Source organism: Adiantum capillus-veneris, chromosome 20 (genome assembly GCF_014529385.1).
Source record: "Adiantum capillus-veneris isolate H3 chromosome 20, ASM1452938v2, whole genome shotgun sequence".
NCBI lineage: Eukaryota > Viridiplantae > Streptophyta > Polypodiopsida > Polypodiales > Pteridaceae > Adiantum > Adiantum capillus-veneris.
In genome coordinates this window covers 16,186,995-16,211,295 of record NC_140950.1, presented here as the reverse complement: position 1 = coordinate 16,211,295, position 24,301 = coordinate 16,186,995, and the positions used below count along the sequence as shown (strand labels likewise).

General features: G+C 44.5%; 1 protein-coding gene across 2 annotated transcripts in view; it reads left to right on the top strand.

The window, feature by feature from the left end:
• Positions 1 to 556: 556 nt before the first annotated feature.
• Positions 557 to 24,301, top strand: part of LOC147432160 (uncharacterized) — a 61,238-nt gene continuing 37,493 nt past the window's right edge. Inside the window, exons 1-8 of one of the 2 annotated variants that reach the window (XM_086492150.1) lie at positions 557 to 862; positions 2,028 to 2,132; positions 2,346 to 2,470; positions 8,967 to 9,015; positions 9,326 to 9,471; positions 10,098 to 10,434; positions 10,529 to 10,596; positions 11,025 to 11,123. In XM_086492150.1, the coding sequence (XP_086348276.1) occupies positions 2,372 to 2,470; positions 8,967 to 9,015; positions 9,326 to 9,471; positions 10,098 to 10,434; positions 10,529 to 10,596; positions 11,025 to 11,123 (798 nt within the window). In that variant the 5' untranslated portion in view covers positions 557 to 862; positions 2,028 to 2,132; positions 2,346 to 2,371. The remainder of the gene's footprint in view (positions 863 to 2,027; positions 2,133 to 2,345; positions 2,471 to 8,966; positions 9,016 to 9,325; positions 9,472 to 10,097; positions 10,435 to 10,528; positions 10,597 to 11,024; positions 11,124 to 24,301) is intronic. The other variant, XM_086492149.1, reaches the window with a different exon arrangement.

Sequence of the window (24,301 nt, the reverse complement as noted above, 5' to 3'; positions counted from 1 at the left end):
AGACCCATTGCTCGCGCCTGCATGCAGTCAGACTCTGTGCCCTTAAGCTCATTGCTCATTCATGTCTAATCGTGCATTCCTTCTTCCTTTGATGCATCAGGCGTACACACACACACACACACACAGAGAGAGAGAGAGAGAGAGAGAGAGAGAGAGAGAGAGAGAGAGAGAGAGAGAGAGAGAGAGAGAGAGACTATCAGGTGCTCTTTTTGCTACAAATGCGCAAGGCAAGGGCGTCTCTGAGTGCACGCGTGTGGGAGAGAACGAGAGAAGAAGAAGAAGAAGAGAAATTTTAATGTCTGTGTGCATGCGTGTGGGGGAGAGAGAGAGAGATTTTTCTTGCCATGCGTCGAAAGAGAGATTTCCTTTTCCTCTGGAATCCCCAAAGTGGCATATTGACTTGGGCTTAGAGCGACTTCTCTTCGCTTTTCCAAACGGGATCTCCGAAGATGCCTTCTAATGAATCCAAAAAGAACGTTTTGGCCACCTACTTGTCAGCGTTTCTTTGGAGCCAATACTTGCAATAAAAAATAGCGCAAGGAGTGTAAGGTATGCTCTCTCTCTCTCTCTCTCCCCTTGCCTCGGTCTGATCAGGCAGTGCCGCCGTCGGCGAGTTAGTGACGGCCTTGTTATTCCGGGCACTCACGAACGTCCAAACTGTTGCGAGAAATGGCGCTGATACAGCAGCCAGCAGGGAGCCACGTAGTCGCCAGATTAAGCTGTGTGTAACCTGCATAGCGCCGTAATCCGAGGTGAAGCAACCTGATTGGGCGGTGCGGAGCAGTTTGACGGGCGTGTGCAAAGGCTCTAAGTGCTGGCTTTGCAGCAACTAGGCAGCAGATTCACGAGGTCACGGCAACAGGTATGTACGTTTTATAGAGAGAGAGAGAGAGAGAGAGAGAGAGAGAGAGAGAGAGAGAGAGAGAGAGAGAGAGAGAGAGAGAGAGAGATGGTGGCAAACGTTTGCAATGCCTTTTGCTTGTATAACCTCGAAGGTGCCGGGTTGTTGATGGCACGGTTTGTTGTACGATCACCGTGCTTGCTAGTGTGCTAATGTTCCAGAGGGAAAAAATGCAGTCTTTTTAGCCTCTAGCTTGTTTATATATCTCACAATGATCAGCATCAGGAATTCATCACTAAGTGTGCCCTTTGGAATACTCATGTTCTTGGAAAATACAGTCGGTCTGGAGGGAAGACATGGAGAGAAGAAGAGAAATAAAGAGTAGGAGGCACAAAAGGGTTAGGGGTGATTAAGAAAATCCCAGTCTCAGGCCTCAGACATTTTCTTGATATTTGCTCTATATCAACTCATATACTGTTTTAGACATCTCATTGTGCGCTCTCCTGTACTGGCACCCAATTTTAAGCTCTTTGATGTCGAATTTCCCTTGCTGGTGGAATTCTTGAAATTCTTAGAGCCTGAAAGTTAAGAAAATGAAATTAAGTGTTAGATCTTATAATGCTAGTTTTCTGTCATTATTGTAACCAAGACCTTTTTGTGTTAGAGTTTGGCGCAATATTTCAACAATCAGGGGAATCCAAAATAGGTACTTGAGTCTCTTGTGGAACGTCAAGCAAAAACAGTCCCTATTACCTTCCAAGAAATAGTAGGCTGCCCATCAATTGGTCCAAAGGCGGTCCCCTTCTAGTCTGCAGATAGAGGCAAGAACGGTACAGCCACTCTGCTTTCTACAAGCCACTCCACTCTCCACAGTAGATGATCCCCTTCTAGTCTGTAGATAGAGAAATGAACCGTACAGCCATTCTGCTCTCTTCAATCCCCTCCACTTTTTACAACAGATGAATAGGATTGTGAATAGACGTTTTTTGGTTATGTCTTTTTGGCATGTTCATAGGGTACTGAGAATATTAGTATATAGCCTAAGGACTTCTATGAGAATAATGGTTGCAGCAGAGGAACCACTTGCCATAGTTGCAACCATACTCGTATGGTTCGCAATTTTCCTAGTTTTTGTTCGCCTGTGGCTAGTTATCACTTTTTTAAGGTGGTGTGGCATTATTTTCAGGGCGTCCCTCTTGCATAGACAAGAACATGGTATGAATTTTTCGGAGGGACAACACTATCGATGAAGCTCAAAATTATGGGTCGTGGGGCTTTTGTAGCTGGGTCGGTTAGTGGATCTATTTTTATGTACAAGCTTTTGATTTACTTTTCAAGAAAATTATTTAGATGTACTTTATCATTCCAAAATTTCTTTTTGGATTGTCTTACCGCACAGTTTTCAAGCATTTAGTAAGGTTAAAACTTGAGCTAATCATGAAGTGAGCGAGAAGCCATGTAAAGATGTATTGATGCATGATCTGTTTGGTACTCCTCCATCTAGTGACGGTGACTTTGACGGTTTGATGTATGAGTACAATGATGTATCGTTACATGAGGAGAATACCTCAAAGACAATACAAAGGTGACTTCAAGGCACGTGCAAACATCTTGACATCACATCTTAAGGTTAGCTTTGTACTTCAATCTCCTCAATGCTTTTTTTTGTTAATCTTTTAATTTAAATTGCTATTATTTGATTTTATTCTAAGTATTGTTGTATGCAAACTCAACAAGTGGTAGATACTTCTTCCATTCAATTTGTTGCTTAGAGATATGACATTTGAGCAAATCAAGAATAGCGAAGTTGGCTGCATTGCTTTGTCCATCAGTTTCATAGTGGTAGATTGAAGAGAAATCCATTCTGATACCTAGATTTTCAAAAAGTGCTTGCCAAAATATTACTGTCATTCTAGGTCCATGTTGCTGACAATAGTTTTCGGCATTCCATGATCTGTAAAGATTTTGGCAAGAAAAAGTGGTGCCATGTGATCAATTTTAAGTGTCTTCCACACTGGAATAAAATGGGCTTGTTTAGTGAATCTGTCTATTATATTCTTTACATTATGTGTTGTAAAATGGAATCATGTCCTAAGAGTGCGTCGTGACTGCAAGTAATAGAAGCTAATTATTGCTTTTGCAAGCAAGAGAAGTGAGAAGAATTTGAAGGCTCATCCCTTGTGAGTTAAGAAACTTCCAACTTCATGTATTGTCTTAAAATTGCGGTGGATGTTTGAATGTATATGTGTCCAGTGGTGGGAAGAGTTCATTGTGTTTACTTTTGATTGTGAAAGTGAACGTATATTTGGAAGATGCAAATCCTCATGGTGTTAGTGATGCATCAGAGAGGTTAGAGTGAGGGTCTTACGAGACTTTTAAGGCGCAACCGGTTCAGCCAATTGCTTGAGTGGCGGGAGAAAATAATTTTCAGCACACTAGAGAGAAAGATCTCTCTTTGCTCTCTCTCTCTCTCTCTCTCTCTCTCTCTCTCTCTCTCTCTCTCTCTCTCTCCACTGCCCTAGCTTCTTCTCCTCTGTGTTTGTGAGTCTCCCCCCGAGCGAAGGGCAAGCTCATGCTCACCCTGCTACAGCCAACCCTCTCGTTCTGCTCGCTGCCACACAACCGGCTCGCTTTGCTGCCCCATTGTCCAGGCGTCGGCTCGTCGCGCCCTCTCTTTGCTCGCCACTGCTCGTCACGCCCCCTCGCTTTGCTGTCCCGTCGTACAGTTGCTCTCGCGACCAACTTTGCTCACGCCATCCCACCCTAACCAAACCCGCCTCTCCCGTGGCGTCGTTTGCAGAGCCTCCAAACGTAAACCTAAAGGTTAATAGGTTATTAACCTAAAGGTTATTACGCCCTAAGAACCTGGTCACACTGTCAAGTCAAGGATGAATACCCCAAAGCTCACAGCAAAGGTCCGACCAAGTTTTGCGACAGTCGCAGCAGCCCCGAGCAAGCTCACTCAGATTGAACAGCTTCAAACGGCCCTTGTTCCGGTTATGGAGGAAAATCGCGACCTCAAAGCTCGCCTTAGCAAGCTAGAGGCACGCTTCGACTCCATCTTGCATCTCGCCACTGACAAAGTAAAAGAAGTCGAAGCGAAGGTCACTCAAGCCGAGTCGGCCGCCTTTGCCAAAGTACAGATCTGCATAACAATGGAGTTTCGTGAACAAAGACTTCAATAAGAAAACGCCCTCAAGGTTTGCATTGGTGGGTGTCATGTGATACATCCAACCCTATGTGTACGTGGACAAGCTACAACATGATCAGGGTTTAGTTCAGTCAAGTCAATCTAGAATAGGAAGTGATCTGGCACTTTTGTGAGTCTGTTCGCAGACCGTGCATGTCCAGACACTTAGTGTAGATGCATATCCTCTGGTTGCACACAGCATGATCATAAGCATTCCCATCAGAATCCATCAGAATCCTTCAGGGGAATTTCCTAGTGCATTTTACCTATTTTCCCTATTTTTGACATTTTTCACTTATTATTTTTAAGTGACTTTTGTTGGAAAGTAGGTAGGGTAATTTTGCTAAGTTAATATATAAGCAAACCAGAGTTAGCACTTTCTGGAGAAGAGGCAGCAGGAGCACCTTGCTCAACAGGCAACTTCTCAGCAAGGCCAACCCCCGCGACAACTCTGGCGTTTTCTCTGTAAGGTGAGGTTATCACCCTCACCGGTGCTTGCTTTTGGAGTAGCAATTAGCTACTCCTGTTCCTGCTCAAAGAGGCTCTTGCCTCGGCACAGAAGCATAAGACCACACAACTGTACATAGGTCAAATGAAGGGCCCTCTTTTGGGGCATCATGTTGCTGCATGTAGGGGGGAGAGAGAGAGAGAGAAGTGAAAGCTGTGTAAGGCTTCAGTTCTTGCACTTCACTGTACATAGAGGAGAAAGCTTGCACACAATAGCTCTTAACCTGCAACAATCCACCATACGGCTGAAAATGCAGCCCATGTTTTATTTTAACGCAAATATCTCAACCGGTTGCTCAATTGACTTAGCGGCAGAGTAATAAAATGTTCCCCTTGTCATTCTGAAGCTAATAACGCGAACAGATTTTGTGGCCCAAAATAGCAGCTCCCTAAATTTTAGGAGATGCTTCCATTGGACTCTCACTGGTCATCTGACCATTTTTCACCACTCGGACCACGTCCAAAAATGCGATGTAGCTCAGTTCTCGGGTGATTTTCTCTTGGTGATCCCATCTTGGCACTGTGCCTCATTTAAGTTAGTTTCCTAGTATCCACCGACTTATTAAGTGCGACGAGGGGACCTAAATGACTTTGAATTGAGCCTACACACCCTTTTACTACTCGAATTCTAGCGCCGACGAACTTTCCGTCTTCGGGTGAAACTACTGTTTCACACTGGCCATACAATGTCCGGCCATTTGCAACTTCAAAAAGAGGGTCTTAGAAATCAAATGAAAATCATCGGAAAGAAACCAACAACTAAGGTTAGCAGTTGCCACGTCCTCGTGACATACCCCCCTCTTGAAATTGCAAACGTCCTCGATTGCATATTATAAATATATGCCTTTGATGATCTTGTGTTGTTAGCACTCTTTTATCATTGCCTGTACCCGCAAGAAAGATGATAAGACATCGATACAAATGACTTAATGAGACCTTCATACTTTTATCATTTCCATCTATGATAGAAGTGAACATTGTACACTAAACATTTAAAGAACGATGCACACTTCTATTACATTGAATCCATATGTACATTTGATGTGCTAGCTCTATCATTACCCCTCCTTTGCACACGTTGTGTTGGGACATACGTAGGCTATAACCCCAAAGGCCTCAAGGTAAAGTTGCAATACATTTGGTAACACTGATAGTTCCTGCTCTTCCATCCACTTTACATCCATAGGTGGATAGTTCTTGAACTTCACCAAATAGCGTCTTGCAACCTGTCCCTTAACTTTTTTATCCTTATGTGCCAAGATCTGCTCAGGAACCAAAATTTCATTAAGTTCCTTAACTTTTGGCTGGTCCTCATCTGGCATAACTTCTGGCACATCATCCACGAAGGGTCTTAGAAGACTCACGTGAAACGCATTATGAATCTTCCAAGCGTCGGGCAATTTCAGCTTGTAAGCAACATCGCTGATCTTATCAAGCACTTGAAAAGGCCCATAGTAACACATGTTGAGCTTTGGAAATAACCTTTCCTTGCCCTTCATCTTCTTTAACCTTGCCTTTTCAAACCGTAAAAGTACCCAATCACTAGGTGAAAATAGTAATTCATGACGGTGACGATCAACAGCCCTTTTCTGCTTTGCTTGAGTCTTCTCCAAGGCAAGCTTAATCTTCTTATACATTTCATCCATGTTTTCAACATATCGATCTGTCGCAAAGATCTTGTCCTTTGTATGTAAAATGGGAGGAATCTTTCTTGCCGCCTTCAACAATCTTAAAAGGTGCCTTGCCAGTTAATGAATGGACCGTATTGTTGTACGCATACTCAAGCATAGGCAAATACTATTCCCACTTGCCTTTATTATTCGACACATAACATTTCAGCAAATGCAAGACGTTAGAATTAGCCTCTTCTGACTGTCCATCAGTTTGTGGATGAAACGAGGACGAGAACTTGAGCGTAGTGCCCATGTTCTCAAACAATCCTCTCCAAAACAAACTTGTCATGCGAGGATCACGATCACTGACAATCGATTGTGGCATACCATGGTACTTGAATACATTGTACATGAATAACCGTGCCATCTAATTAGATTTTATCTTCTTCCTGATAGGGATAAAATGGGTCTGTTTGCTGAATCTACAAATAATGGTCTATATACCATCATTCCCTGTTGGCGTTCTTGGAAGATCAAAGATAAAGTCCATAGCAATGCTTTCCCATGGCTTATCTGGAAATTGGAATCGGCAGTGGCTCTAACAACCTTGGTGCCTTTTGCCTGTCAAATTTGACCTTTTGGCAAGATAGTTCGGACTCCGATGACCACAGATTTTATGCAAAGAAGAAGAATTTCTATAAAGCCAACCAGTATGATTTTTTGGAGGATAAAGTAAGAAAGTTCGAGAATTTAAAGAAGGTGGACAATCAATTAAATTTGACACTTTTTCTGGATTCCGAGATGCTTCGAGGGCTTTGGCCTTCATATAGCAGTTTGATATAGCTTTCTTTGGAGGACATTACTCAGAGCACTCCAAGATTCGGAGGGCTACCTCTTACTTCAAGGGAAATGCTCAAACATGGTGGTCCACTCTTCTATTGAACAAGAAAGCGCCAGTTAAATGGCTGAAATTTAAAAGGCTTTTTATTTCTTCTTGGTTGACTTGGGAGTACGAACGCGATATACGAACCGCTTGGAATCATCTTCGGATGACCAAGGGTGTCTCTTTGGACGCTGATTGCGAGAGATTTTGGAGCTCTTTTCTACCAGCTTCTTCATTTACAAAGGTCTTGTTTAAGGAACAGATTGAGCGGTTTTGCTGCGGACTTCCTACAGAGATCCGAGACTACTTCTTGGAACAAAAGTCGAATTCTTTTCAAGAATTGATGGGTCATGAGAAACGGGGTTTTGTCATACAGTCGGGCAATCTGACTTACCCCACTGATGAGATCTTGACTCAGAGAACTCAACAAACTTCTAATAATGAAAGTTGAAAGAGAAATAGTTCCCAGAACAAAGAAAAGAAAGATACACGTCCCCGACAGACTCTTAGAGAAAGGTTTATCTATCTCTTTGATGGGGAAATGTTTTGGATGCGGGGAACATGGGCACATCTCCGCAAAGTGCCCCAAAAAGGCGCAGCGAGATCAGACTGAAGGCATGCCAAAGAGTTCTAGAGCAGCAAAGGAATGTGGCAGAAAAGGCAGATGAAAACAAAACTGGTACCACATTGCGTGGGGCCCGAACCAAATCAGATGGATGAAAGTACAAACTTTGCCGCACCTAGGGAAAAGTGAAAGAACAGGAAGCCCTCATGTTTCTTTGATGGAGGAGCTAAGGCCAACTTCTTTTCACTTGAATTGGCGGCTCGCTTTGGAATTACGCCCGACAGGCTAAGGCCACAAGCGGAGGTAGTTCTAGCGGCACTTGGACGGGATGATGCCATTACACCGATCATTGGCAAACTTCGTTTGCAATGTCAGGGGTGTTTAGGGCACGAGGACTTCTACGTAATGCCCTTGGGAGGTTGTAACGTCCTCCTCGAAATCCCTTGGTACCAAAAGAACAATACCGTGGTTGACTATCGGGCTGAGAAAGCGACTTTGACAAATGAAGGGCGCAGAGATTGTACTTGATGAAATTCAGCTTCTTTCCTTCATTTTTTGGAGAGAACTCAATGATGATTGAAGGTCGAATATGTTTTTGACCTTGATAAAGAACGCCAAGATTTTCTCCACACTCATGCCGATTGCTTTTCTGAGGGCCTGCCAAGCGAGTTGCCACCAGCTCGTCCTGAGGATCATACCATTGATGTGATACCTAGCTGCTCATGCTTCGCGAACCTTTTGGAGTTCTTGCTTCTTGACTTTGAGTTGGCTGCGGGTCAAGGCCTCCCTTATCCATACTTTGGTGCCCTTGAGAAGTCGTGCTTGTTGTAGAAGTGCTATACACGCCTCTTTAGTCATGAATACCAAGATGCCTTGGTTGGTGCGGTTGTCATGGCGAACCTTCTCAATTGCGTCGGGGTTGAACTCGGTTGGGTGAATGGCTTGGTTGAGAGAGAGAGAGAGAGAGAGAGAGAGAGAGAGAGAGAGAGAGAGCAACGAATGTGGAGGAGTGTTGGATGGAGAGACTGAGGTGAGCATACTGAAGGGGGTGCTAGGTGAGGGGATATGAAAGGTGAACAGGGCTGTGGACAGGGATGATGGCAAGCCAGCCCCTCCCTTTTCGGCTCCCCTTTTCCTCCTGAAGACGAAAGGATGAAAAAGGAAGTGCTTTTAATTGTTATCAATGTGTTATTTTTTGTTTACCTTTTCTGATAGGAATCTTTCTTTGTTCTTTTGTTCTCCTGACTTTGGGCTCTAGAGGCGGTTAATAGAATCTCTCTTTTTTTCTTTCTTTTGTTAAAAGTTAGTCAAATAGTTTTGTTGTGTATTCATGACTTTTTACTGAATGCCTTCATATGTACGTGCAGAAACTTACGCCAACTGATTCAAGCCTCCATAACGAAGGACCTAAACCAGGTATTTGATGAAACTTTCAGTGACCACCATGTATCTACAACTTGCTCTTTCGTTTGATGGGAATTTGGGCTTTTTTTAACGTTCTTATCATGGGAACCTTAAAGAGTGCTAAACTTTAAGTCAACACTGTAACTGTAAAAAAAGTAAGAGTGTACTCAGCCAAATGCTGCTAATTTGATTGTGCTGTGACCTTGGTCTTCTGGTGCTACATATGCTACATTATGAAATTGTTGAAGTTGTGCTTGCTATTAGCTGGGATTGTTCTCCCCATCGTAATGCAATTTGAAACCGAGTTGTTTTTCGGTTACAGATGAAGTGGTATTATCAGCTGGAGAGCCAAGGATCTCAGGGTTCATTTCATATTTAAGATATGTATCTGCTTCACAAAGGAGCTTACTGTGGAGATCTCCTGGGATACGAACTACGTTTACTCGAGGATATGGGTCTACTAACAAGGTGCCTTTTTCTTGTTGGACTCTTCCGTTAAGAATATTCTTCTACGGTTTTGTATGCTTCTTACAAATTAGCACTGGAGGTCAAGCATATAGGCAATGCTGTATGCTAAACATTGAGCACAAGACCAGCGCCAGTAAATGTAAGATGAGTTTTTTGCTGATTGAAGGTCTGTTCATGAGGCTTTCTCACATTACTACAGCTCCTCACTATTGGGATTCCACTAAGCTTTCGTAAAGCTGACTTAGCATAAGTGCTGTTTATAGAAAAGAGATTGTAAACACTTTTTCCAAGTCATTGAAAGGTTACTGTTCTTTTTGGCATAAAAAGGAGCATTCAAACATTGTCTCCAGATCTACCCCGAATTATGCTCAAACACTGTCAACTTTTTGCTATGAGTTGATATGAGGATGTCTTATTATGAGTAACGTTGTTTTTGTTGACATGATTACTATTCAATTATACATGACAGTGTTCTTTGTGTGTCTTGCATTACTACCTTTTGCATGAAGTATAAAATCTGGTGGTCAAGAAAAACAGTGAGCGGCTTAGAGATTCAGAATTCACTCATTAAATTCATAAAGAATTAGCATGCTGTCTTATTCATTGTGAGTTTCACCTTGTAACAGAAAAAATCCTCACAGAGCAGGAATCTAAAGGCGTCAGATGAAGATGAAGATGAAGATGATAATACAGATGAGGATAGACTTGAAGGTGGTGCTGATTATGAGGTTTTGGATGAGCAACGGATTTCAGACGATGATGATTATGAGGTTCTGGATGAGCAACACATTGAAGAGGATGATGAACTTTTAGACGATGACGAGGAGGGACAGGAGTACCAAGTACCTGCGAAGAAAAAGTTTGAAATTCAACAGCCTAAACCAAAGGTTGTAGATGAGGGACCAATGTTGAATGACAAGATAACTGCAAGAACTCTTCGTCTTGTGGATGAAGATGGTAAAGGTGAGCAAATCACATGTATGGATAACGTAGAATGAAAGATGTGATTGTATTGATGTACTTGAGTATTGTGCTTAGTCCAGTTTGTGTGTCGTAGGTCACAGGATTGTTTCAAGGGGTGAAGCATTGTTCCTGGCCAAGAAGAAAGAAATGGACCTTGTTTTGGTGAGTTTAAATTTTGCAACAAACTACATCAAGTAGGTGTTGCAGGCAAAAGATGTCGTTTAAAACTAAAGTAGTGGCGTACTCTTCAGCATTTACCCAACACTAGCAAGAGTAGGGCATTGTCTTTTGAGAAATGTGTCAAGGTCTGCAAGGTGCTTTTCATAGTTTCAAGAAAATTTTGAGAAGCAGAATTTTTCCAAAAGCAACTGCAGGCCTCACACATTGCTACATTGTCTAGCATGGTACAAATCTCTAGCTAGTGCTGGGTCAATGTTGAGGAGGTACGATGATAGAGGCATGTTTGTTGGAACAGAGCATTTTTGATAAGCAGTGTGTTTAGCTTCAGTGAAAATGTGTGCGCTAAAAATGGATAGTGCATACATCACATTTATGGTTCAATCCCTGGGGCTCATTGTTCAATGCTGCAGGTGGATGGAAAGCCAGATCCGCCCGTTTGCAAGATTTTCGATTTTCATAGGGAGCGATATAAGCGAGAGCAAGCTCTGAAGGAGAAAAAGAAGAGCAAGGTAGGGTGTCTCCTTCTCGTCTGTTCGTTAAAATATACCTGCCTTCTCAATGTGAAAAAGAAGAACTGGTCTGAAATGTCATTTTCTGGGAGCTCTTTGATCTTTGAGTTTGAGCCTTGTAAAGTCACTCAAATTATCTGTTGTTGTTGGAGTGGAAAAAATGGTGTAGTGATTTTGTTCTGGAGGAGGTTTTAATGGATGGAAGACTTTGGTTTAGGACTTTCCCAGTCACAGGCCAAACGGGGCAGAAAACCCTATTTGTGAAGTTTATGAACACTCCTCAAATGCGGGCTTCTGTTATGTTTGTGTCATTGGTCTATTTATTTTGGTGGTGGATTTGTTCATCAAAGTTAGATTGGTTTGAAAGAGAACAAAGAGTACAGCTTTCCTTAGTGGCACTGTGGCGACACTGTACGGGGTTTGAATTTGAGAGGGCCCCAGGTGCCTCACATACCTTCTCACTATGTGAGAAAAACAGAGTACTTAAGACACGACTTGTGTAGCGAAAAACATAAGTGGACATGGATTAGACCCTCACAGGTAGCCCTGGTCATAAAGATGGCCTTCTAGAGATCACCATCATATACAGATATATACGCCCCATATAGCATGAGCGCATGTATTGGGTAGGTCTGATTATCTTCTCATCAAGTGCAGATAGTGCATGAACTATGCGCTTAATGATGGATTTCAACTCGAATGATCTCGTGAATCTAAATCAAAGGGCCTCCTTGCGGTTTCTTGGTCTTCTTCTTGGGGCAGCCTTTAATTTGGTGGCCCATTTGGCCACAACGAAAACATGCTCCCTTCTTCATTGCTTCAGCAATGACCGCGTTTGTGGCTTTCTTCTTCTCTTGAGAAAGTCTCAATGGCAATTTGGACCTCTACTGGAATCAAGGCCACTTTCTCAAAGTGCCCTCGCCGGATTGGTGATTTAAACTTCTTTTCTTCTCATAATTCGCCCCATTTATCAAAAGGAATGTTTTGGTCTTTGCTATAGCATCCTCGACCTTAGTTGGGGCTTCTCTTTGATCAAGGCCCAACGGTGGTCCTCATGCGAACCCAACATATACATGTCCACAACATGCGTGGAGTCCACCTTGCAGAAGGTGAGCGCTTCTTTGAAAGCCGTTGTATATTTATCGAAAGACAGAGTTTTCATCGAAAGACTCTGCAACTTTGCATAAGCTTTTAAAGGGTTCATTTTTGCAAAATCCTTCTTGAATTTCACAAAGAAGTCAGCCCACGTTGTAGGCTTTTGTCATGTCATGTCACGTCACTAGGTAAGTGCCTTACTGTGCAAGTAGAGAGGAATCTTCTGAATTGTCCGTTTATCATGCTCCCCATGGAGATCAAAGTACGTAGTTATTTACGATCAATTCCATACGCTCCTCTTCCCTTGAGAAATTACTGGTCTTGTATGGAATTGTGGCAGTGGGGCCACCTTATGAGCGCCCAGAAGCAGCAATCTACGTCCGCAATTGCTGGAAATGGGTATCGTTCTCGGAAATACGTATAGTCGTGGAATGAGCAGTATTCTCGAGAGCAGCAAGACGAGCGTTAAACCCCTCTAAGGCCCCTTCGAGAGAGGACAAGTAAACGTTTGTATGGACGTTTGCGTTTTCTGAAGCGGAGCACTCATTGAGGCTCTGGAAAGTACTGGTAATCCATGTGTAGAAAGCATGCGTGAACGGAATTTGAATGTTACTTGGTGCGTCTTCACGTTGTGCATCCGAGCTGGAGGAATGGTGAAACTTGAATGTAAACTAGAAGTTTCATGCGAAATGGGGCCTTTTTTGCACTTTTTGCTCACGAAAAGTTGACTTCTAGGAAGCTCTCCATGTCAGCATGTCACAATACAGTGACGTGGCATGCCCAACAGTACGTAGGCACCCTGGCAAGACACTCGGAAAACACGTTGTCTAGGGTTGATGTGGCACTACCGTACGGATCCCGCAAAAATGGCAGCGGAAAATGCGGCAGTCATATGGACTGCTGACGTGGCATTGCCGTACGGAATTGCTGCTTTTTCCTACGCAATTGCAAGACTGATTTCTACGCAAAAGAGAGAGAGCTTTTGGGGAAAATTGATTTATTTTGAGTTGCTTTATCAAGCAAGCCTTGAGAGATGAATGTCATTATTTTTGAATGCTTTTTATGGGGGGGCAGCTTTTGGGGCTTTGCTTTTGGCATCGCTTGTAAATCTTTATAAGTGTGGCTTGGGCTCCCACTTCTCAGAGCATTTGGACGCAGAGTGTGAGAGTAAGACCCTCCCACTCCCTTGTACTTTGAGCACAGATTTAATACAAAAAGAAATACCGAAAGGGGCGCCAGTCTTTGGGGCCAATATCTCTAGGCACGGAACTTTGCCGGGCGCCGTGTCGAATCAATTGTGAATTGTGAACTGTGAACTGTTTTGAAGTGAATCTCTGTTGTGTTGCGGTAGAATCTTGACTTGGAGTGTCCAAATTTGTTACACGGCGTGAGGTTCGGAGGCGATGGCGAGAGCGCGTGAGTGCGAGTAGATGGGAGAGAGGAGCGTCGGGAGTGGAGCAGGGAGCTTAAAGCTGGGTCTTTGTAAGTGTTTTTTCAGTCTCTGTAAGAGGTTTTTAATGAAACTCAAATTCCATACTTTACTTAAAAAAAACCAAAGTGCCTAGGCCATTTAAAAATAAAAGGGCCACTTAATAAAAGGGCAGCGTAAAAAAATCAAGCCATCTCTTGGGGCAACCAGCGAATTCAATCCGTTGGGGGGGACGCGTGGAGAGAGAGAAAAGAAACCAAGCGCGTGCCCGCTTGTGGCCTTCGCACGAAATGCAACCTACATCAGATGCCAGCACTGCGGTCTCTTCCACGCTGGAAATGTTAACAGATTCTGTGCTTCGATTTCTTCTTCTCTTCCACGCTGGAGTGGTGCAGCCATCACCAGAGAGAGGTACTCTCTCTCTCTCTCTCTCTCTCTCTCGCAAAGGGAGAACACAAAGAGGGATCAAAAAAGTACTATATGCTGAATGTAATTATAGATCAGCAAATTAATGAAGAATTCACTGATTTTCGTTGAAAAGCAGCAAAATTAATAAAAAAGCTTCTGATTCTCAGCATTCTCATCTGTTAAATTGCTGTTTTATTTTTCTTTCAAAAATCAACAAAAGAACATTAATTTTCACCTGCACACATGCTTATGAGAAGAAAAACAAATAATTTCAGCAATTAGTCATTAAAAGTTACGCAAAATTGAGGTTATCGGACTCTTGCAGCCAAGCCAGCTCTGATACCATGAAACGAACAAGCAAAGCGGATCTCCTGGCTACAGGGACTACTTACAGACATGCGTCAAACAAACCACCTGACCATATCCACCACCCGACAACACCCCCGTACTGGGGCTAACGTCCGAGGACGTAGGCGTGCACCTTTAAGACCGAGCGTCCCATACCACCTGGCCTCTAGAACCAGCCCGTAGGGCGGTAGACGTTAACTTTCACCCGATTCTTTAACACTTGACTTTACGACACAAAGCACTGACTTATAAGGAACCTGTAACTGAGACTGGAATTACACTTCAAAACAAAAGCACGGCCAGGAAGCTGACAGTGACACCTGTAGGCCCCAAAGGTTGGCGCCCCTTTCGGTATTTCTTTATTATCTTTCAGGAATGAGGAATAGACTACAAAAAAAAAAACCAGAGTCCTTGAGACCTTTATGTGTATCCAGCAAGATGGCACCTGTACAGGCAAAATTTTGGCAGCATAACGACCCCAAAGCTTGCCCTGGACAGTCTTCCAAGCTACGACTAGATATCACCTGTGCAGACACAATTTCGGTAGCACAACAACCCCAAAACTTGCCCTGGACAGTTTCCCAAGCTCTGACTCGTTTCCAATAGCATAGACCCCCTGTTTCCTGCGCAAAAACAGTAATTACAGCACGCTGTAATTACTGGTTTTTCCTCTGTTTTCAGCCCTAAACAGCCCCCGAACTGTGGTCTAACAGTGGGGCATTGTTCCCAACGCTCCCGGTATCATGACGGCTGCAAAACAGTCCAATTTCAGCGAATACGCAGCGCTGAAAATGCACCTGTGTGGTGAGGTTATCACCCTCACCGGTGCCTGCTTTGGCGTAGCAGTTAGCTACACCCATTCCTGTTCAGAGAGGCTCTTGCCTCGGCACAGAAGCATAAATCCCCACAGCTGTACATTGGTCAAATGAGAAGCCCACTCGGGGGGCATAACATAACTGCTTGTAGGGGGGAGAGAGCAGTGCGTAGCGTGCAGGGCATCACTCCTGGCACCGCACTGTACATAGGAGGGAAAGAAAGCACTCCATAGCTCTTAACCTGTGACCAGAAACTTGCAAATGAGCCTCCCAGCTATAAATTCAGTGCCACTTCTTCTTGCATGAGGAAAGTGCACAGAAATGTGCCACTTAGCGCGTTTACAAGCCATTTCCTGTTTCAAGGTTGCCGCCTAAAAATCTTTGGTTGCCAAGGTGACTTCGCGACAGAGTTGTAAAATGTTCCCCTTGTCATACCAGAGGTAATGACGCGAACGCATTTTCAGGTCCAAAATAGCAGTTCCCTAAATTTAAGGAGATACTTCCATGGCACTCACACAGGTCATCTGACCATCAATCACCACTGTAACCACATCGAAAAATGCAATGTCGGCCAGCTATCAGGTAATTTACACTCGTAGCCCCACCGTGGCTAACTTTAGTCCATTTGCCCAACTTCAGTGTGATCACTGGCCGGCTGGCCTAGACTCTCACTGTGTTAGGTGCAGTGGAATGAATGTTTGAACTTTGCTCAAGATGAGTGTTCCGAACTGTGCTCAAGGGTTCCTTTTACTTACGGAAGGGAGAGCCTTCCGTTCCTTTAGTGAGAGAGCAATGGACACAAACAAAGTGAATGGACACTGTGAATGGAAGTGTATGAGTGAAACCGGCCTGTTCAATCCAAAAAGGGCGGTAGACTTTACTTTAAACCTTGATTTAGCTTTCACCCATTATTAGTCGTCTATTTTACCTGTACTTTCAAGACACAACAAAGGGGAGAGGGATACAGGCTGCTAGATTGCACCTGTATGAGTGGACAGACACCAGATTGGCCCCTAACTTAGGCGCCCCTTTCGGTATTTCTTTATTGTTCAAAAGAGGGAATAAACGCTGTGGTTCCCTACAAGCTGCGCCGCACAAACTCGGCTGAATTTCCACTGTTCCAGCCCGATTTCGGCAGCGTAACTGTACTAGAACCCTTCACAGTCGGTATTCCCACGCATTGGCCGACTTTCCCGACGCATACGGGCACTTTGCAAAACCTGGCGAGAATCTGCAGCACGCTGAATTCTCTGTTTTCAGCCCTGAAAATGCGCCAGATCGCCTGTACAGCGGTCCCCTTGCGTCCCCGAACCTCCTGGGGGTATTAGGGTCCGTTTAGGGCCAAAACCCTAAACCTGCAAAAATACACAGCAGGCTGTAATTCACTGTTTCGGGCTCCGTTTCACGTGCCGGTCGCATCCCTAGCAAGTCCTCGAGCTCCCGCACCTGTAGGGCTACTTGCCCTTTGAATCGGACGAGATTTCTGGCGTGAAACCTCTCCGAATTCACCTGTACCTGCGGGGGGATTAGCCGCTAGCTAATCCAGTACCTGTGCAAGAGGCTCTTGCCTCGGCAATCGCGCATGAACCCACACAACTGTACATTGGTCAAATGAAGAGCCCACTAGAGGGGCATAACATACTGCCAAAGGGGAGAGAGAGGGCAGTGCGTAGCGTGCAGGGCATCACTCCTGGCACCGCACTGTGCATAAGAGGGAAAGCAAGCACTCCATAGCTCTTAACCTGTGACAGACACTTGCAAAATGAGCCTCCCAGCTATAAATCACGTTTTTGCCTTCTCTATAAGTAGTAAACTGGCCTCAGAGTGCCAAGTGTCACTCATTTGTGCATTTTCCCGCTTTAGACCCTCGGGTCTAAAAATATCTCACCTGCAGCCTCTGTTGACTTGGCCACAGAGTAACAAAATGATCCCCATGTCAAACTGCACGTAATGACGCGAAGACATTTTCAGGTCCCAAAATAGCAGTTCCCTAAATTTTAGGAGATGCTGCCATTGTATCTTTCTAGGTCATCCGACCCTCTTTGTACACTGCGGCCACATCCAGAACTGAAATGTAGCCTCTGTAGCAAAGGATTCCACTTTGGCTAGTCAATGACCCCACTTGGCTAACCATAGTCCTTGTCCAACCTTAGTGCTCTCTTGCCCTCAGGCCCGGACTCCCTCTGGACAGTTCCACACTAGCTATGCAATGCAGGGCAGTTAGATTTCCCGAGGGGTGTTTCCAAAAAGTGAAAGTAAATAGATAATAAGAAAGAAATCAACAAAAAGGATAGATAGCAGTCACACGCTGGTGACAATGAGACTGAGAGATAGAGAGAGAAGAGAATACGACACCAGAGACGTTGTAGAACCCTTCCGAAGGCCCCACTCGTCAGCGAGAGTGGTCTACTATTGATTGCACAAATCTCTACAATGCTTGGACTTGCCGACGATGTCGATGCCGATGAGGATGACGACGAGACGGGCTGAAAACTGAAAATGGTATGGGCTGAAATCTGCAAATCTTTATCTGCTGAATTCTGACTCTATGTCGGTGACGATGTCGATGGCGACGATGCGACGACGACGTGCTGAAAACGCAGATGTTGAAATCTGCGTTTTCCGGGCGGAAACTGTAAACCTTGTGGAAACTGACCGTGTGGCGAGGAATTGCTGCGGGAAGGTGAGATCTGCGAGGTTTGGGACTTGATCTGCGGTGTCTAAGGGCTGAAAACTGAAAATGCTGATGGTTCTTGAGGTTCTGTCGCAGAGAATTTGCAAAACGCTAGGGTGTGATGCAGATGCAAAAACGCTAGGGCTGAAAATCTTCTCGGTTGTCGCCGGTTGTTTTGCAAAAGCAAAACGCTAGGCTGATCTGCTGTGTCTTGACGACGTTGGGGCTGATCTGCTATGCACAAAACGCCAAGGCTGATCTAATGCAAAAACGCTAGGTCTTCTGTGGAGAAAACGCAGAGTAGTCGCGGAGATTGGTCTTGCTGAGAAGTTGTCTGTTGAGCAAGGTGCTCCTGCTGCCTCTTCTGCCAATTAGTGCTAGTTTAGGTTTGTTTATATACAAACTTACTCAATTTGCCCTACCTACTTTCCAAAAAAAGTCACTTAAAATTAATAAGTGAAAAATGTCGAAAATAGGGAAAATAGGCTAAATGCACTGGACAATTTCCCTGAAGGATTTTGATGGATTCTGATGGGAATGCTTTTGATCATGCTGTGTGCAACCAGAGGATATGCATCTACACTAAGTGACTAGGCATGCACGGTCTGCGAACAGACTCGGAAAAGTGCCAGATCACTTCCTATTCTAGACTGACTTGACTGAACTGAACCCTCGTCGTGCTGTAGCTTGTCCACGGACACATAGGGTTGGATGTGTCACGTGACACACTGTCCGCCTCACACCATGCAACTCGGGCATTGGCATTTCCAGAGGGGTGCTTTAAAACAAGTCAAATAAAATTCCCCCAAAAGGAAATCAACAAGTAAAGTTGCCACAGACTCGTGACAGCCTCGCCTCCTCGAGGTGACCTTACACACTCCTAACCTCATGGGCTGACCATTGGCACTCTGCCAGTGGGGGTCGATAACTACAAATGAGGCCTTGACCTCCCTTTTACACTGCTTGGCCACATTGGCCGGATTCACACTACGTTCGCCCGGGCACTAGACACCCATCCGATGATGTCTTAGACCAGATCCCCTCTCCTGTAAGTGGGACATAACAAGAGAGGATGCCAACTCACAAAGTGATGACGTGGCTGTCCGTGTGTACACACACACCTTGCACAAGCCGGAAGAAAATGCTGACGTGGCTACCAGTCCCGGAAATCGCGGAATGCAAGACACGTGGCAGGTTGTATGGACGTCCGTAGATTGCGGTGCTTTTTATGGGCTGTTTCAGCGGCAGATTTTGATATTGCTTTTTGTTGCTTTCCTACGGAGAGAGAGAGAGAGAGAGAGAGAGAGAGAGAGAGAGAGAGAGAGAGAGAGAGAGAGAGAGAGTTAAAAAGCTTTTGCTTTATTTGCTCTAAGCAAATTGGAAAGAGAGAGAGAAGCTTTTGCTTTATTTTCTATTGGCTCAAGAGAGAGCTTGTGAGAGAAAAAGCCTTTGCTTTATTTTTAGGCTTTTGATTTTCAGCTTTTGGGGATCTGCTTTTAGCATCCCTTGTAACCATTAAATATGTGAGCAGGCCTCATAACTCAAGGCATCTGGACGCAGAGTCCGAGTGTGAGCGCCTACCCGCACTCTTGTACTTTGAACACAGATTAATACGAAAAGAAATACCGAAAGGGGCGCCAGTCTTTGGGGCCAATATCTCTAGGCACGGAACTCCGCCGGGCCAGTGTCGAATAAATTGTGAACTGTGAACTGTTTTGAAGTGGTTATTTGGTGCTGTTGCGGTAGATTCTTGACTTGGAGTGTCCAAGTCTGTTACAATGGTATTAATTAGAGCATGGCGATCCCTAAATTTTTTTCGCGGCACCTATGGCTTCAGGCAAAGATCAATCGACTCCCTCTGCATCCGGAGATGCGGGAAGGGATCGCAACGAAGATTCACTCGAGGAGTATGGCCCGCCTTGGCCTACTCAGGCGGAGCGTCAAGAGATGGACCGTCGACGATTGATCAGCGATGCAACTAAGATGATGCTTAATTTTGCCAAGGACCCGGAATTGGCTAAATATATGCGCAATACTTCTTTTGAAGAGGAGCACACGCAGTGGCAGAAAACCACAAAACCACCCCGAAAACCCGCTCTCAAGAAACCTCCTACTCCCAAGAAGTATACAGAGAAGGACTTAGAAGAGGTGGTTGATGCACGAATTGCTCAGCTTTTTGACGCACAGAACAAAGCTAAAAAGCACGACAAAAAGCAGAAGAAAGGCATTGACTTCCCGGGTTATTTGGGTCATCAATCTACTTTTGAAAAAGCAAGAAAGCAGAAGAAGCGTGTTCGATTTGAAGGAGTACCCAACTCTTCTTCTTCTTCTTCTGACAGTTCTTCTAGCTCATCTGATTCGAGCAAAGAAGACAAAAAAGGCAAAAAGCGAAGCAAAAAGCAACGCTTCGGAAAGGGCAAGAAAAAGGCAAAGAAGTCTACATCTCGCCCCGTGATTGACAGTTCTACAGAGGACTCGTCTACAAACAGTTCAGACTCTGATGACAACAACTTTTATGCAAAGAAGAAGAATTTTTATGAAGCCAACCAATATGACTTTCTGGAAGGCAAAAGCAAGAAAGTTCGAGAGTTTAAGGAAGGTGGACAGTGAATTAAATTTGACACGTTTTTTGGTTATAGAGATTCTTCGAAAGCCTTGTCTTTTGTACATCAGTTTGACATCGCTTTCGCGGGAGGCCGTTACTCAGAGCACTCTTAAGATTCGGAGAGCTGCCTCTTACTCTAAGGGGATTGCTCAAACTTGGTGGTCCATGCTTCTATTAAACAAGACTGCGCCAGTTAAATGGCTGAAATTCAAGAGGCTTTTTATTTCTTCATGATTGACTCGAGATTATGAACGCGATATACGAGCTGCTTGGAACCATCTTCGAATGACCAAGAAGGATATAGTGGACGCTTATTGCGAGAGATTCTGGAGCTCTTTTCTACCCGCCTCTTCATTTAAGAACTCGTTCAAGGAACAGATTGAGCGGTTTACCTTGGGTCTTCCTACAGAGATCCGAGATCAGTGCTTGGAACAAAAGTCAACTTCTATTCAGGAGTTGATGAGTTATACGAAACGGGGTTTTTCCATTCACTATGGCAGTTTGACCTACCCTACCGATGAGATCATGACACAAAGAGCCGAACAGACTTCGACAAATGAAAGTAGAAAGAGGAAGAGCAACCCAAAAAAGAAAGATGCACGACCCAAGCTTACTCCTTAGGAGCGGGCTAGCTACATCAGGGAAGGGAAGTGCTTTGGATGCGGGGAAACTGGACATATCTCCGCGAAGTGCCCTAAAAAGGCACAGAAAGAACAAAACGACAAGGACGACGAAAGGCCTGAGAGTTCGAGAGCAGCTGAGGAACGTGGAAGAAAAGGCAAGATGAAAACATGACTGGTTGCAGATTGCGTGGGTACCGATCCTTGCATCGTGGACGAGAGTACAGAACTTTGCCGAGCTTGGGGCAAAGTGAAAGACCAAGAAGCTCTGATCTTCTTCTATGGAGGAGCCAAGGCCAACTTCATTTCATCGGAATTGGTGGCGCGGCTCGAGATCACTCCCGATCGGATGGGACCACTTGCGGAGGCAGTTCTAGCGGCACCTGGCAAGGACACAGGCATTACACCGGTCATTGGCAAACTTCGGTTGCATTGTCAGGGGTATTTGTGGCATGAGGACTTTTACATAATGCCTTTGGAAGGTTGTGATGTCCTCTTGGGAATTTCCTGGTACCACAAGAACAACGCTGTGGTCGACTATCGGGCGAGGAAAGCGACATTGACCACAGAGAAGGGCAGAACCATTGTACTTGACATTAAACTTAAGGGCGAGTCTGTCCCAATTGTATCGGCTTCGGCCATTTCAAAATTAATGAAATCCAGTCTGTTTGTTTACTCGATCTTTTTGAAAGAGTTAGGTGATGAGGATAGGACAAATATGTCTGAACTTGATAAAGAACGCCAAGATTTTCTCCACTCTTATGCCGATTGCTTCTCAGAGGGCCTGCCAGGCGAGTTACCACCCGCTCCGTTTTCACACGGATACAGGATGGGGAGACAATAGCAGAATATTCCATTCGGGATGGCTACTTAATGAGGAAAACCATGTTGTGCGTTACACAGCCGTTGAGGGAAAAGGTTATGACTGAATGCCACTGTCCGTCTTTTACGAGTCACCACGGCATTGCTACCACCATGAAAGGGGTAGAGAGATACTTCTTTTGGCCGAGACTCAAGAACGATGTGGACGAGTTTGTGCGCAGTTGCTTGGTATGCCAGAAGGTCAAGTTTGACAAGCATAAAGCACAGGGATTGTTACAGCCTTTACTCATACCCACCCGCCCCTGGGAAAGTATTGCAATGGATTTCATTTTTTATCTCCCGAGAACACAGAGTGGTTACGATGGTATCTGGACTGTTATTGACAGATTTAGCAAGTAGGCTCATTTCATTCCAGTGAAGAAAACAGTCAAGCCGGATCACTTAGCGAGACTATTTGTGGCCCAGATTTTTAGATTACGTGGCATGCCTAAGACGATTGTCTCCGGCAGGGACCCCAGATTTACGAGTTTGTTTTGGAAGGCAATTTGGGAAACATTGGCACGTGGTTGTAGATCTCGTCATCTTTCCACCTGTAGAGTGAGAAACAATCTGAGATTGGCAATTCAGTGGTTTTAGATTTATTGAAGTCTCATATCTCGGATTAGAAGACTTAATGGGAAAAGTATCTATCTTTGGTGGAATTTGCCTACAATAACTCGATACACTCTTCGATGGGGAAGGCGCCATTTGAGATTGCTGAAGGTGTTGGGAAGGTTCCACCCTTCCTAAGCACGAAAGATAAGATTTTTGTAGCTGACGAGTACACGCGCGACCTAGACACGGCTTTGCCAAGGTCTGCTAGGCTTTGCAGAAATCTCAAGAAAGACAGAAAAAGGCAGCGGATCGCCATCATCGCGATTTGAAATTGAAGGAGGATGATTGGGTGCTCTTACGTTTTTGAGAAGGCACGCTTGAGAAAGAAGAAGGGAAAGGAGAGGCTTTTTCCAAAGCTTAGTATGAGATACTACGAACCTTTCCAGATCTCCGAAAAGATCAATGATGTCTCTGTCCGACTGAAACTGCCTGACACTTGGAGGATTCACAATGCATTTCATGTGAGTCTCTTGAAACCTTTCAAAGGTGATGTGCCTGATGATGTGGAGCCCGATGAGCAACCCGAAGTGGAGGAAAATGAGGATCCTTGTTCCTGAACAGATTTTGGCACGTAAGGACACAAAGAATAAGGGTAAAGTAAGAAGGTGGGTCTTGGTTAAATTCAAGAACTATCCTGCATTGGATGCGAAGAGGACCTAGTTTACTCCTCAGATTGTAAACCTTTATCTTGAAGCTTTTGGTTTAGCATAGTCTATTCCAAATGGAATCCAGAATTCACCTTGGCCGCAGATCTGGTGCAGTGGGATGCACTAGAGGGGAGTTACTCCGCTCCTTTGTCAACAGATGCCTTGATTTTTAGAATACTAGAGTCATTGATGTCTTTTCGAGCTTCAAGGATACTGAGAGCTGACAACATTCTGCTGTATGACTTTATGAAATGAAATTTCGGATTATAAAACTGATTTGTTCTTGACTTGTGCAGGAACTGATAGACGAAATGACTGATCTCAAATAGACATGGTTGCAATAGGGGTTAGTCAATCGGGCATCTATGAGGTCCCGACTGGATCTAGATGCGATGACTAACTGCATTGCCGATAAATCATGGTTTAAGATCCGAATGAATGTTGAATGCCATGTGATGTCCTGTGATGTCGTGTGATGTGACTGTTGATTGGTACATGTGCTAGATGTATGCTCCTAGTGCGTCGGCACTAACAGTCGGTGTTTGCTAAGGCAGTTTATGGCTTCTGTCTGTTTTGCAACAGTAATCGTGGGCGATTACAATGCTTTCAAGAGGGGGGTATGTCACAAAGTGATGACGTGGCTGCCCGTGTGTACACACACACCTTGCACAAGCCGGAAGAAAATGTTGATGTGGCTGCCAATCCCGGAAATCGCGAAATGCAAGACACGTGGCAGGCTGTACAGACGTCCGCAGATTGCGGCGCTTTTTGCGGGCTGTTTCAATGGCAGATTTTGGCATTGCTTTTTGTTGCTTTCCTACGGAGAGAGAGAGAGAGAGAGAGAGAGAGAGAGAGAGAGAGAGAGAGAGAGAGAGAGAGAGAGAGAGAGCTTTTGCTTTATTTACTCTAAGCAAATTGGAAAGAGAAGTGAAGCTTTTGCTTTATTTCTATTGGCTCAAGAGAGAGCTTGTGAGAGACAAATCCTTTGCTTTATTTTTAGGCTTTTGATTTTCAGCTTTTGGGAATCTGCTTTTAGCATCCCTTGTAACCATTAAATATGT